Source organism: Xenopus laevis, chromosome 1L (genome assembly GCF_017654675.1).
Source record: "Xenopus laevis strain J_2021 chromosome 1L, Xenopus_laevis_v10.1, whole genome shotgun sequence".
NCBI classification, from domain to species: domain Eukaryota; kingdom Metazoa; phylum Chordata; class Amphibia; order Anura; family Pipidae; genus Xenopus; species Xenopus laevis.
Window position 1 is genome coordinate 206,754,823 of NC_054371.1, and position 15,702 is coordinate 206,770,524.

The window sequence follows — 15,702 nt, forward strand, 5'->3', positions numbered from 1 at the left end:
ATGGGTCCCATACCTGTATTTGCATTTACTTTTTACACAATAATTTTATCTTTTATGGTTGTGTTTTATATAGTGAATAAACTACCCCCTACTGTAAAATATAAGGATATTATAAGTCACAGAGGAGTTCCATGACCATATAAAAGCATGTATTTGATGAATATAATAATGATCAGCAGGGGAGCTATAATAATTGCAAAACTAGGCAAAATTGTTTGGTGACAGTATTATACTGTAAAGCATTTTCTTGTTTGGCCAAGTTGACAACCGGCAAGATCTATTTTGAAGATCCATGTTGATCAAACTGGGCAGATCTCAAAATTTGTCCCTCGGGCCAACAATTAGAATACATTAACATCCCATGTTGTTGCTTTTGAACTATATCAAACAGGATTTCCCACCTAGCTTTATATCCCTCAAAGATATTCTATATATGAACATTTTGGAGTCAAAATCATGTCTATGGGCTAATGGATTAGCCAACAGTGTCCAAGTCTGCAGCTAATGGGCACCTTCACAAAACTGTTACTTTGTAATCTAGAGAGCCCTTGAGTAGGAGAAATCCAAAGTATTATTTGGAGCAGAGCAATCCAAACCATAACAATGATTGGTTTTGACATGTACAAATATATATACACATAATATAATAAAGTGCCATGAAAAATGGTTATAAACAAAGTTTTATATCATAGCTACAGTATGTGCCTTTACAGACTGCAGAATGAATGTGCATTTTTTCTATTCACTTGTGTGTATTTTATTTTTCTCCATTAATAATCGGTAACTGTTAATCATGTTTTTTTCAGGTTGCCAGATGTCAGGGTGCTGATTGACTTCTTCTGCAATATTATTCTAAAGTATTACCACCATGAACAGGAATACAGACTCCTTGTATGCAAGGGGGAAAAGTGTAAGTTGTTTCTACTTTGTTTGGCTCTTCATATTGTACTATGAATCCTTATCATTATTGTTGAATTAGCTGTTAAAATGAAAAATTGGGAGCTGTGATATGTATGGATACATGTACAACAGGCTTACAGACAAACGGATATGGTAAGTGCAATGAGGACCCTGCTCACAAGGGCAGAGAGCACAAGATTATGCCAACATGTTTGTAGATGAGCCTCTTAGCATTATTTTTGCTCCCCATAATTTCATAGTTCCATTCCAGCGATGCATCAAAATTTTCAACTGTGTATGTGCTTTGGCCTGAACTGAATGCAATTGTTCTGATGGATCGGGTCTCATCATGCACAACTTTCAGAAGTTCAAGAAATGTCTGTTGACTCAAATACCATGACTGAAACTAATGGTAGGCAGTGCCCAGGTGGTGGTGGAGTGCTGGGCATGTTCCTTTTCTGCTTGTGCTCCCCTAGGCACTGGAGGGTCTAAATGATGGGCAAAATTAACAATTGCCTGCACTTTCCCCACTGGTGCCCATCATTGCTCTTGGGTGGGGCGGGGAAGAGCACGGACAAGGGCAGGTTGCCAGGGGCATCCATATAACTTGCCTGACAAATACTGTTGATGAATTTGCCTGACAAATACTGTTGATGAATTTTGCACAACTGTGGCCAACTTAGTATGAAATATATATATATGGTCATAAATTACCCCTATTATTACCCGTATTATCTTTAGTTTACCCATACACTGACCATAGGAAATGTTCTACTGTAAAGGTCCATCCTGGAGTTATGATATATATATAGTAAATACAACAATATTTTCCCTTGGGTTTCATGCCTTTATCAGTGAATTGGGATCTATAAACATAAGCACTAACAAGAAAATATTGAACTGAAATGTTGTGTTGGCAGGATTAGCTAGTCCCTGCAGCATATACTGTATATATATATATATATATATATATATATATATATATATATATATATATATATATATATATATATATATATATATATATATATATATATATATATATATATATATATATATATCCTTATAATAAACAAGAGCCATGGATATCCTGTAAATTATATCCTTATGGTGTTTAGTGATGTCATTGGTTCTATTCAGAGCTTAGTGATGTCATTTCTGTCACTTGTGCTTTTATATGGTCATGGAACTCCTCAGTAACTTATAATATCCTATATTTTACATCCTTTGTCAGTATGCACTGTGTATAAGAGCTAGCGCTGCTTCTCTCTATTTGCAGTTCTTCATCCATTCCTGTCCACCTCCTATCAGACTGCCAGGCTCGACTGTTACTTAACAAGGGGTCATCCTACCATCTCACTCCCTCTCAGTGATGGCCACTCTTTACTTCCACCTCAGGTCTCACTTCCCTGCCCATTCATGTTCACTCCATTACACTTCCCCCTCCCATGATGCCTCACTGAACCCCTTTCCTCTTCACATTGCTTCTCTCTGATCTCTCTTCCCCTCCCTCCCACCCACCATTCCAAGTTTTGCTCCCTGCCTTTCTGTGTCCACTCTGTCTGGGTCCCCCCACCATGATGACTCTCCGGTCTCCCTCCCCCCTTGCATGGTCTCTTTCTGTTTTTGCTCCCCCTCTCTTCCATTCACCACCTCAAATTCCACACAACCTCCCTCAAATCTCACTCCCCCTCCCACCTTCACTCTCCAGTCCTGGTTTAGGTATCCCTCCTTTCTAGGGTTCCCACCTGGCTGGTATTTTACCAACCTGGCCGGTAAAAATAATACTTGATGCTAATGTTATTAATAGGAAAAAACGGCAAGAATATAGGAAGGCCAATATTTTTTTCCAGAAAAGGTGGCAACTCTACTCCTTTCCGGAGGGACTAATGGGGACAGGTTACAGCAAGGATGACAGAAGTGAAACAGACTTATTTTGTATTAAATAAAGCAAAGCCAGAGATCTTTAGGAATCAAGACACTGCACACAGACACTGTAGATTATAATGCATTATGTACCCCCTTACTGTAACAGATATTATTAGATTAGATTAGTATTCAGCTCAGAGATGTGACCTGTATAAAAGCCACATAACTCCTCCGTTACTTATAATATATTTATAAATTACAGTAGGGGGGTACATTATCCACTATATATCCGTGCATTTGAAATAATATAAAAAAGTTAGTAACGTTTCAGTCACGGGTTAGTGAACAGAACTGAACATCATATCTTTAAGTGCCTTCTACAGGCTGAAATCTCTATGCGGAGACCTCTTATTGGACTAAATGAACTCACTCCCATTCAGCTACATTCAATTAGATCAACAAAAATGAATTTTTACATATATTATACAATGCTCCCCTAGACTGCAATGTGATTTTATGAGAATCTGCAAGATAAATTATACAGTTTTCTTGTAAAGCTGAATCTCACCCCACAGGGCACATCATTACATCAGTGTATTTGTTCTAATGGATACAATGGCTACAGAGATACAGAGACCAGCCAGATAAGTAGATGCTAATATGGTTCCAGCCAGATAATTAGATGCTATATGTTTAAAAATAGCTAGGGCAGCATATAAGTGCTTAGCCAAAGTTTCACAATATCATTGGAAGGGTAATTTCACTGGCAAATTCATGCCCTGTGACGTATAATGGATATTTGCAAGGATATTATTATTATAAATATTATTAATATTAACGACTTAGGGGCCTATTTATTAAAGCTCATTTTCTTTGAAGGGGAAAACTTGAATTTTTAGAGGAAATAAAAAATCAAATTTTTAGAGCTTTATTATAACCCAAAGCTGCTAAAAATCCAAATATACTCCAGCTAAAGCCTGTTGAGGTCATGCAGAAGTCAATGGCAGATGTCCCTGAAGATGTTTCTTGACATTGTGATCTGCGCAGGTTTTCATATGATAATTGGGGTTTTCGGGCGACACTCTAAAAAATCGAGCGATTCGGGTGTCATCCTAGTAAATTGCTTATTTTGAGGCAAATTTTCTTTTTTGGAGAAAGTTCATTGAATTTGATATTTCATACTTTAGTATATGTTTCCAGCTTTCAGAGACCGGTATTATAATAAATATCTGGTAACCATAGTATTGACCACCAAAGACCCTTTTTAACGATATATTGAGTGTGATTATCAATTTACACCAAATATTTTGCGGGTTTGAGCAAAATATTTATTTTGTAATATTCATTTCTCAGCCAGCCGCGTTCATTATTTTTAAACTGTTTGGTTAGTCTATAAGTAAAGCCATGTGACTGTGGTAAAATCTTTGAAAGAGCTTGGAGTCTTTTCTAGTAGCAATAATATATGTTCTACACAAATGAGTTTGCCTGATAGTGAAGTATTCTGTGAATAGAATGATAAAACCTGTAGACAGTGTCGGACGGGCCGATCGGGATACCAGGAAAAGTCCCGGTGGGCCCAGGTGTCAGTGGCCCTCATGCTGCTAAACATTTGGCCTATTTCATGGTCATTCCCTATTTCTATGAGAACAAAGTGGCTAAATAGATGGAATAATATATTATAACATGTAAAGAAAAGAAACTAGGAGAATACAGGTTAAGTGAGAAGAGGAAGAATAATAGCAGTGAGAGTGGGTCCCTGGTCTAATATTACTTGGTGGGCCCCTGGTCAAAGATTTTTGGGTGGGCCCTGGTGTCCCAGTCTGACACTGCCTGGAGAAGCATTAAAATTCAACACGGAAACAGATGAACAATATATATTAATGACAAAAAATGCCAATGTCGCTAGAAAACTTGTTTTAGTGGAATCGCTAAACAAAGTTCTGTTTCCAAGATATTGGACAAAGCAAGTGATAAAGGAGTCACAGTACTGAACAATACACACAGAGTAATTCTACATTTTGAGAATTTGATACAACGTCTACTGCATGTTTATAGTACAATCTGAAAGGCTCATTTTGTTTTTAAAATGTTTATGTAATTGGAGTCAATGGTTACAGCATGTATGTATCACATTAGATCAGTGGTTCCCAAACTCAGGGACTGATCCCACTTGGGAAGGCTGCAGGACTTGGGTAATAGTGTTGTAGCAAGCATGTAAGAGTGATTTGGGCAGAACTCATTTCATTCATTCCAGAGACTTCATTTGTGTAATTGCAGATGTCTCTAGAAAGCGCATTTAGAGTGAGAACTCAGCAGCAGGACTTAGGTAGTGTTGCAGTAGTACACACAATACAGCATGGAAGAGTGATTTGGGCAGCGCTCATTTCAGAGACTTCATTTGTGTAATTGCAGAGGTCTCTAGAAAGCACATTTAGAGTAAGCACTCAGCAGGAGCCTGCACACAACAGCATGGAAAAGTGCTATGCTATACTGTCAAGAAAAACTGTACAGGATGGTCATAGCTGTCACAATATCCCCAGTAATAAACAAGTATAACTGGGAAAGCACTGGCTTCACTAGGAGTCTACATTTAAAGGGATTCTGTCATGTTTATAGTTTTTATTTTTAAATTACACTGTTTACACTGCAAATAATTCACTCTATCATATAACATTTCATTCCTGAACCAATAAGTGTATTTTATTAGTTGTAACTGAATGAGTCTCAGTGGGACATGGATTTTTACTATTGAGTGCTGTTCTTAGATCTACAAGGGAGCTGTTATTTCGTGTCAGGGAGCTGTTATCTGGTTACCTTCCCATTGTTCTGTTGCTAGGCTGCCGGGGAAGGGGGTGATATCATTCACATTTGAAGTACAGCAGTAAAGAGTGAGCGTAGTTTATCAGAGCACAAGTCACATGGCCGGGGGCTTCTGGGAAACAGAAAATATGTCTAGCCCCATGTCAGATTTCAAAATTAAATATGAAAAAATCAGTTTGCTCTCTTGAAAAATGGATTTCAGTGCAGAAGTCTGCTGGAGAAGCAATATTAACTGATGCATTAAAAAAACATGTTTTCCCATGACAGTTTCCCTTTAAGCATGTTTAGTGGAAAGTAGATTGTCTAGGCTGAGACCCATCTCACCCTGAACTACTTCACCAATGGGTGGTTCTACTACTTTTACTCATAAAACCACTATAATAAAAGTTTCATTTAAAAAAAAAAAGAGCCTTATTAGAAATAAGCTTCCTAGTTAATGTATCACTGAAATATTTCGAGCTGGTGAATTCATAACATATGTTCAGGTCCCAATGGACTCAAACACGTCATACACATAGTGCTTTTATTTCTTCAGCTCTGGCAACTGTCCCTTGATAGGCAGTGGATGATAATTCTGACATTATGAATGACTCTTTTATAGAATTACAGGAGTATCCCAGTGTTGGGTTCTTAAGTTGAACTCAAGGCTGTGCACACATAACACCTTCCAGCAGTAATAGCTTACATGGTTAAATTGACAAATAAACCCATAGCATGCTGGGAAACAATTCACACCCCTGCTTGTGCCCAGATCTGACTTTTACTGTGTCAATAGGTGACAGTTGGGAGGGTAACTCAACACGAGAAGATAGAAGAGATAGATGTTCATGCTGTGATTCCAACCTCCTGGATGTTGTTATCTTTCCATGAAGACATAGCAAAGGCTTTACAGGCTAGTACTGCAGCTGTGAGAATTACTGGCCAATTGGTTATTCTTTACAGGGATGTATAGAGAGATTAGATATTGTTTTCAGCTGCAGTGGGTTTATAGTCAACAAATGCCCATGGTATCATTAACTCCACCAAAAGCAGCCCTGCAGGGGAAACAGTTGGAGGAACATTGTGTACATTCTAATCATTGCATTTTTCTTTTTAAAGGTGTAAGGATTAAAGAGACACTTTCCTCAAAATAAAATATTTCTTCTGTCACTGAAAATTCTGTAAAATGTTAAGGGAAGTAGAGTTGCAAAATGCAGTCCACAATTGGGTCAATTTACTTTGTAGCCAGTTAGCCTAGGGAAGAAATCTAGGAAGAAATTCGGAGCACTTGATAGAAAACCCACTCAACTATGCAACATTCAAACTCATTGCAGATAGTGTCCAGGCCAGAATCAAACTCAGGACTCTAGTACAAATACAAAAGGTTAATTTAACCTCTATTTTTTTAGTATTCTGCATCACTATCAAGCACAATTATGACAATTACAATATGTACAAATTGTACTTTCAATTTGTATCTTGGGTTTATACATTTAAAGAAAAACTATACCCCCAAAATGAATACATAAGCACCAGACAGTTTAAATCAAATTAAGGGACACATTTATTAAAAATGTATTAAAAAAATAGAATTTTTAAACTCTTTTTAAAAAAAAAACTTGAATTTTTTGAGGTTTATTATACCCTGAGTCCCAAGAGCTGCTGTTATATTATTTTTTTCTTTAATGGTAACTCAACACAAGCAAATAACTAGTATTAAAAACCTCAAACTCAAAGGGACTTGTATATGGAAAGTGAAGAAGTGCAAGGATAAAAGATATTAAAAACTAATAGGCTTAAAAATGGATGATCTGTTGTTGGAGATTACTATTACCCACTCTAAAGTTCATCAACACTAGTAAAAAATAGTAAAAACGAAATAAGACAAAATGAAGGTTGTCAATGGGACATTCTATGCTTGTAGTAGGGCTCTTAGTTGGATGCTGTAGAGTTCTGTATTAAGTTCACTTTTTTTAAAATTTGATTCATTAAGACTTGGGGGGCATTGTAAGCAATACAACTGAAGACACATAACTACACAGGCTAATTAATTCCACTCAGGAGGTGGAATCCTTGCAGCAGGATCTTGATTAACTGGCGGTTTGGGGAAAAAGTGCCAGATTTGATTGTTTTTCGACAAAGCACTGGTAAGACCCCCATCTCGAATATACAGTACAGTTTTGATTTTCACTTAAAAAGGATATTAAAGGAATACTATATCCCCCCAAACAATGTAGGTCTCTATAAAAAGATATTGTATAAAACAGCTCATATGTAAAATCCTGCTTCATGTAAATAAACCATTTTCATAATAATATACTTTTCTAGTAGTATGTGCCATTGGGTAATCATACATAGAAAATTGCCATTTTAAAAAATAAGGGCCGTCCCCTGGGATCGTACGATTCACTGTGCACACAAACAAATCAACAAACCATACATGTTAGGTCACATGAGCCAATTAACAGACAGAGTTGTGTCTTTTGCTTCCACACTTCTTCCTGTTACAGTTAGAGCTGCAGTATTTCTGGTCAGGTGATCTCTGAGGCAGCACAGAATGGTGGCTCAAGGCAAGAGATGTAAAAGGACAATATCTACTTAAATATATATTCCAGTTTGATAAGATTCTTTAATATGCCACTTAATATGATATAAACTATCTGTTGCTTAAGTATTCATTTTGGGGGTACAGTTTTCCTTTAAAGAAATTTGGAAACGAAAATTCAGTTCTTAAATTTACCAAAAGGCACTTGTTGCCGCCCCCTCGGTAACAGAGGCAAGGTTCTTACCTTATTTCATGGCAAGAGCGGTCCTGAAAAAGGGCAACTATGGTGATAAAGGGAATGGAAGGTCTTGATGCCTATTTAGAAAAGGATAATATACAGCATAGGTCACTGAAACGTAATCTTAGTACAACGTTTAAACAGTATTTATGAGCTTTGCTAATCCTGCTTGTCTATTTCTTCACCTTGCAATAAGATGCCATTGGGGAAAATCTAGAATTAAGAAAACAAATGTGTGGCTGTGCCTGTATATCCAATATAAGATAAAAAGAGAAATTTCTCCTCTTCAGAAACAATTGCACCAATCTAAATAATTAACAGTGATGGGCGAATCTCTCCCGAAAAAATTCACGAAAAAATTATGAAAATCAAAATTGACGCCCATGTCCAATTTCTGGCGCGCGTCTGAAACGTCGTTTGCGTCAATTTTGACGCCGGCGTTAATGTCAATCGGTGTCTGAATAGTGTTGACGTGCAGCGATTTTGCCGTGAGCGACTTTTCGGATGCGTGTCCAAATTTTTTTGACGCAGGCCAATTTTTGCCGCAAATTTATTCACCGGCAGCGAAATGTGGAAATTTGCAGCGAAATCGTGACAGCCGAATTTATTCGCCCATCAATAATAATAAATAGATATAAAAAAAAATCTGTCTTCAATGAGAAGACACACATGCTGTAATTATGGGAAAAGTGCTGCATTTTGGGCAAAAACATGGCAACATGCACCTGCAACTGAACTTTGCACACTGAGCCTTAAGTAAATGACCCCTTGAATCTTAAAGATTGTGCAGGGATCACAAAAGTCAGAATGAAACTCTTGTTTCATTCTGTATCCCTTCTTTGTCAAGTTATTTTCCCTTGTATGTTATGATAGCATTGTAGGTTGTAGTAACTTGCTGATGCTTAATACCAATTCAATTAATTATGCTGATGACATCATAGTGTTTATTTTAATCACAAGTTTATGTACAACTTGAAACATAAAAATGTTGACTTTTGAATGTCAGGACTATAAAACTTAGCAGTAGTGATGGGCGAATTTTCCCGTTTTGCGAATTTCCCGAGAAATGACGATGGCGACAATTTGACGCGCCTATTTTGTCCAATTGCCGGTGTCACTATTGTCGATGGCGTCATAATTTTCACCGGTGAATTTTCGCTGCAGTTTCACGATTTTATTCGTCGGGGAGAAACACGGAAATTTGTGCATGCTGAATAAATTTGCTCATCACTACTTAGTAGATCTTTTGAGATGCCAACTAGTCATAAGCTTCTGTTTTTCATACAGCATGTGTGTAGCCAAGCTGAGATTTTAGGGCCTATTAGTTTGCTTATTTCTCCTTCTGAACAATGTCATTGGCTTCTAATGTATCATTTATATCACAAGCAGTAAATGATCTGATTGGTGGAGGATGCAGAGGAGGTAGGAGTTTTAACTCTTTGTTAACACTTATTTGCTGTCCAAGAATGATTTGGGAACTTTGGAAAATTGTTAATAAATCAGTGTTTTTGATTATTTGTAACCTTAATTAAGGGGCATAAAAAAGTACAGTACATTTTTATCAGACATATCAGAAAGTCACTGAAGAATAGAAAGTGTGAGCATATGAACCAGATAGGGGCTAGAAGTGATGCCACCACAATTTATAGACATTTTTTCCCAATGTAATCAGGGAAATGTGTGATACCTGCAGATTCAAGGTATAGATAAAGTGAAGGATTTGAGTAGAGGAGGGAACAAATTAAGTAAGCTATTGAAATTGGAAGTAAGGTGGATTTTTACCTTGGATACTCGGTAATCAAATGGACTTCAGCTGCGATGTCAGCTGTTAAGTGTAAGATAATGAATTACTCTGAAGATAATGAATCATTTGGAAGGGAATGAATTTTAGAATATTACTTTTTGAATAAAAGGTTAACAGCTGTCTTTATGAAATGGGTAATTTTTATGAAATTGGCAGATTTAAATATATTAATCCCTTTATTTATAAAATATTCTGTCTTATGAATTGAAAATTTTAAAAAATACAAGGTAAAATGTTTCTTTATCTATTTTTACGGATTTGTTACATGAATAGAAGAAGAGACAAATGTTACTTTTGACTATGGATACGTGTTTCAATTAATGAATTGTACATAGAAATAGAAGTGGTTTGGTTAGAAGTAGATGCTAAATATGTGCACAGCTTTTTTCACATTGAGTAATGTAGAAAGGGTTAACTTTAGTAAAAGAAAGTGCGTCAGTGATGATGCAAGCACTCAATGCTTTTTAACCTAAGGGTCTAGTATTGTTAATTTATGCCTATGACTATGTCTGGGATCACACAAAACGCGTCAGGATAAGATACTGTATGAGTCTGTGAAATAAAGCTGTTTGAACTTTTACCACTGCCTGGAGTTCTGTGAAGTGCGTGCCGTATGCTTTATTCATTGATTATCATAAAGTCAGACAAAAATATACAACTATGGGATCTGTCATCCGGAAACCCATTATCCAGAAAGCTCAGAATTACAGAAAGGCTGTCTCCCATTTACTTGTTTTATCCAAATAATAACATTTTTTAAAAATAATTTTCCTTTTCCACTGTTATAAGAAAACAGTACCTTGTACTTGATCTAAACTAAGATATAATTAATCCTTATTGGAAGCAAAACCAGCCTTTAGGTTTTATTTAATGTTTACATGATTTTCTAATAGAATAAAAGCACGAAGATCCAAATTACGGAAAGTCTGTTATCCGGAAAACTCCAGGTCCTGAGCATTTTGGACAGCATGTCCCATACCTGTATACAATTGGTTACAAATCCCACCTACATATTTAAATTATGTTTTGTGTTAAATTTATATTATTTTTTTATTGATAATAAACAGGGATGTCCAACACTTTACCCATAGCTGTGGCTCAGCAGCAACTGCAAACATCCCAGTTCAATAACGACCGTAGGATCTGCGGTTTAATATCCCTGATGGAAGTAATTCCAAACCACTGATATGAGCCCCATCACTTTTAAATCCACTGGCTTTATTTATAAGGACATTATTATAAGTAAAACAAGATCTCGGATCTAACATCTTAATAATCATACAGATAGAAACAGCCCTATCCAGCAAAGGCTGTAGATTATCAAATATATTAAACTGAATATTACACACATTTATGAATTGCAGACTCATCTTAAGAACAATGTAAATAACAATATATGTATTAAATAACCTCCCATTTAAATGCCATTTAAACCATCTTGGAGTCAGAAAGGATTTTTTTTCCCATCTAAGGAAAATTGGAGATATAAGCAAGTAGACTGGTACTTAGTTGCCCTTAGGAAAATATTCCAGTATCACAACACTCTGCTTCCATCCAAAGCCAGTATTATATAAATTCCAGGGGTGTAGGTGTGGATACAAATGAGCGCAGGAAAATCTGCTGCAAAAGGTGCCTTTATTCAAAACATGACAAGGCAGATTTACCAAGGGTCGAAGTTGAAAATACTTCGAAATTCGACCATCGAATTGATTTACTTCGACTTCGAATATCGAAGCAAAGGTTTTTTTCATCAAATTTGCACTTCGACAGGTTTAATTTGGCGAAGTCAAAGTTTTTTTTAAAGAGACAATACTTAATTATCGAATGGTCAAATATTCGAACTATTTTACTTCAAATCGAATTCGAAGTCAAAGTCGTAGTATCCTATTCAATGGTCTAAGTATCCAAAAAATTACTGCGAATTTTTTTACTTCGAAAATTCCCTCTAATTCACTTCGACCCTTGATAAATCTGCCCGACATGTTTCGAGCTCTTGCTCTTTATATAATATGATAAAGAGTAAGAGCTCGAAACATGTCGTGTTTTGAATAAAGGCACCTTTTGCAGCAGATTTTCCTGCGCTCATTTGTATCCACACTTACACACCTGGAATTCATAAGGAAAATTGGAGAGGCTTCAAAAGGGTTTTTTAAACCAAGGATTACATATGTATAGATAAGCTTTATATTGGATATCCCTGGTGAATCCATGGGATGTAGAAATGGTATTGGGCCTATGTATCCATACATTTATGGATTGTAGTAGTTCTCCTCCCCTTCCATCATAATGTATCAATAAAATGAATTTTGGTAATGTGCTGTTATTTTTCAAGAACACCTTTAGCTATTTCCCACCATGTCCTCATTCTCCAACCATACCAGTATAGCCTGCTGTAAGTCTGCATCTAGATTAATCATTTGTGTGCCTTCAAATTCTTTCCATACATCTTATAACATGTTTATGTTATTAAAGATCCATCCTATCAAAACCACCTGATTATACTGGAACTGAACAAGTATTTTAGTTGATGCTTTGTTCAAAATGACTTTATGATAACATTTTTGATGTCAATAAATATCTATAATGGTGTCAGATTCATCTCATAAAGCGGTGGGAGCAAAACTGTATCCCTTATGCGGTAGCTGTGATTAGTGATGGGTGAATGTATTCGGCAGGCTCAAATTCGCGGCAAATAAATTTATGAAAACGCCACGAAAATTTGCAGGCGCAAAAAAAAATGTCCGCTTCGTGAATTTTTCACCGTTTCACAAATTTTTTGGAAAATTCACAAATTTCTCAGCGAATTGAAATGCCCCAAATTCGCCCATCACTACCTGTGATAATGTGTATTGATTCGTTACCTTGAATGGGTTACAGTGGCCGTCCGATTGATGATCTGTGTTGGTTTCAGTTTGAGTGTCACGACCAGGTTCTGGCGTTTCAAGCACACAGAAGCCCATCAATGATCTTGTGACTGTCTTATATCTTATAACGGCCCCTCTGGCATTTGCCACATTTGCATCAGTTTACAGATCCCTAGTCGTATTCCTGCTAACATGGGAAAAACTATTATTGAACCCCCGATAGAGTTAATATGTGCTGTGAACCACCTATTATATATCAGTTTAGTTGCATTTGCTGTGGATCCTGTTATGTTAAAGAAACATTAAATAAACCCAAGGATTGTTTTGCTTCCAATAAGGATTAATTATATTTTAGGTGGGATCAAGTACAAGGTACTGTTTTTCTATTACAGAGAGAAAGGAAAGCTACGGAGGCATATTATTGCCAATAGATTAGCTGCAATAGTGCAAGCTAGAATGCTATATGTATTCTGTACAATGTTTTACCATACCTGAGTAAAAAGCTCTAGAAGTTTAGGATAGCAGCTGCAGTATTAGCTTGGTGTGATATCACTTCCTGTCTGAGTCTCTCCCTGCTCACTTATAGCTCTGGGCTCAGATTACAGCAGACAAGGGAGGGAGGAGGGAGGGTAAGAGGAGCAAACTGAGCATGCTCACAACCAGGGCAAGGAGGTTTAAGCTGAAAACAGGAAGTCTGATACACAGAAGCCCATGTGTACACAATAGAAGGAAAGAAATGCTGTGTTTCTTTTGACTGAGGATTCAGAGCAGCATTACTTTGAGGGTTTACTGGTATATTTTGGTGGACCTTTCTGATAAGGCTTACTTAGTTTTAACCTTTACTTCTCCTTTAAAATAAAGTCTATGGGGGATGTCCTTCCCCCAATTCAGAACTTTTTGGATAATAGGTTTACAAATAACGAATCCCATTCCTGGATAAGCCCTTCAACAGCCAAATCAGTCCACATGTGGTTTATATATAGATGGATACACTTTTAAGCAGCATCTTCTCATGTAAAGAAAATAGAGATACTTTAAATGACTCTTGTGCTCTCCAGGCAGTGTTTGAGTGAGGGGCTTTTTCATACCTCCCAACTGTCCCTTTTTCGGAGGGACAGTCCCTCTTTTGACAGCTCAACCCGCAGTCCCTCATTTGTACTGGAAAGTCTCTCTTTTCTCTGCACTGAACAGCCAGAAAAAGAAACAAAGTTTCTCACTTAATTGGATTTTAACAGAACAGCTAACAGGTGCAAATAAGATACTTTGTAACAATTTTGAGACACAAAAACACAGTTTAGATAAGGAGAAATATTTTCAAACTTTCATAACCTGCCAAATTTTGTAAAACGAACATGGTAATTAGGGGGTGTGGCCACAGAAAGGGGTGTGGTCAAAAAATTGCTGCGCTACGTGCGGAAAAAAATTTTTTGTCCCTCTTTTTACTTCCAAAATGTTGGGAGGTATGGCTTTTTGTCCCTTTTATACAATTACTGTATTTTTGTCATGCGGCGTATGTACATTAGCTCAAAGATATCTGCAGACATTAGAACATTTAAAAAATCTGACCTTTGGAACCAAATAAAGCATTTTTTTTTGGTTATTACAAAGGAAAGACCTGAGTTTAATTACATATTTTCGTTAGTGATCCTTACGTTATTCTTTTCATAGGAAAAATGTGGAGATTCTTTTGAATTGTAATAGGAAACTTTGAACTGCCTGTGTTTTGCATATATTTAAAATTAAGAAAGTGTATATGTCATTCATTTGAGGTATCTGTGCCACACGAGGGTACTGCTTTTAATAAAACACCTTGTTTTCACCTTCATTCCGTATGTTTTTTTTCTACTATTTATAGTGATTTGCATTGGATGAGAATCCCTAGCAGTGGGAGTTGGCAGTTGACGTGAAACCTTAATTAGCAAATCTCAGTTTGCTGTATAATGCTCAGCACTCTGCATGAAGAAAACATTCGTCGGGGGAAAAAGCAAATGACTAGCTCAAGCAAAATGTGCACTTTGTTGCCTGTAGATTAAGATCATAAAATTCCCTTGGTTCTCCTAATCCAGAAGAAGGCAAGACATGTGAAGTACTTGCCAGGTTTGTCTTTAGGGGGCAAAGGGCTTCCTGACTTTAAAGGAGTGATCAGCAATTTCCTGGGGACAGCAAGTAACACTCTTTACATCCAATGTGTGCATCCATACTTATTTTTAAAGCAACATAACTGACCTTTGCATGTAATAACACTATGGGGTTATTTATCAAAAGTTGAATTTTAGAACAATGTAAATTTTTTAAAACTCGAATAAATTTGATTTTATTCACAATTCGAATGGTATGTTATTTATGAAAAAATTAGAACATCTAAAATTCAATCAAATAGTCCTGACCCGAAAACTGGAATCGAATTCGTCTGAAAAAAAACAGGACTTTTGCGTGTGAATTTTTTTTTGACGCATAACATTTTTTTTTGGCGCACAACATTCCTTTTCTCCCATTGGAGTCTATGAGGCTTCATTTTTGAAGTGAAGGCCATAAAAAATTGGCTCATCACTACTACTGACAACCTCAAATAGTTCAAGGGACCCCAGCCATTGACTTCTACATGAACTCAGCAGGTTTAAGGTCAAATTAGAACTATTTCCAGGGTCAAGGTGTGATAAATCTCACATTCAAATTCGAGTTG

General features: G+C 36.6%; 1 protein-coding gene across 1 annotated transcript in view; it reads left to right on the plus strand.

Annotated features, from left to right (window-relative positions):
- The first annotated feature begins 812 nt into the window (after positions 1 to 812).
- Positions 813 to 15,702, plus strand: part of LOC121395542 (cAMP-specific 3',5'-cyclic phosphodiesterase 4D-like) — a 61,643-nt gene continuing 46,753 nt past the window's right edge. The window contains exon 1 of the mRNA XM_041569255.1: positions 813 to 910. Within this exon, the coding sequence (XP_041425189.1) occupies positions 869 to 910 (42 nt within the window). The 5' untranslated portion in view covers positions 813 to 868. The remainder of the gene's footprint in view (positions 911 to 15,702) is intronic.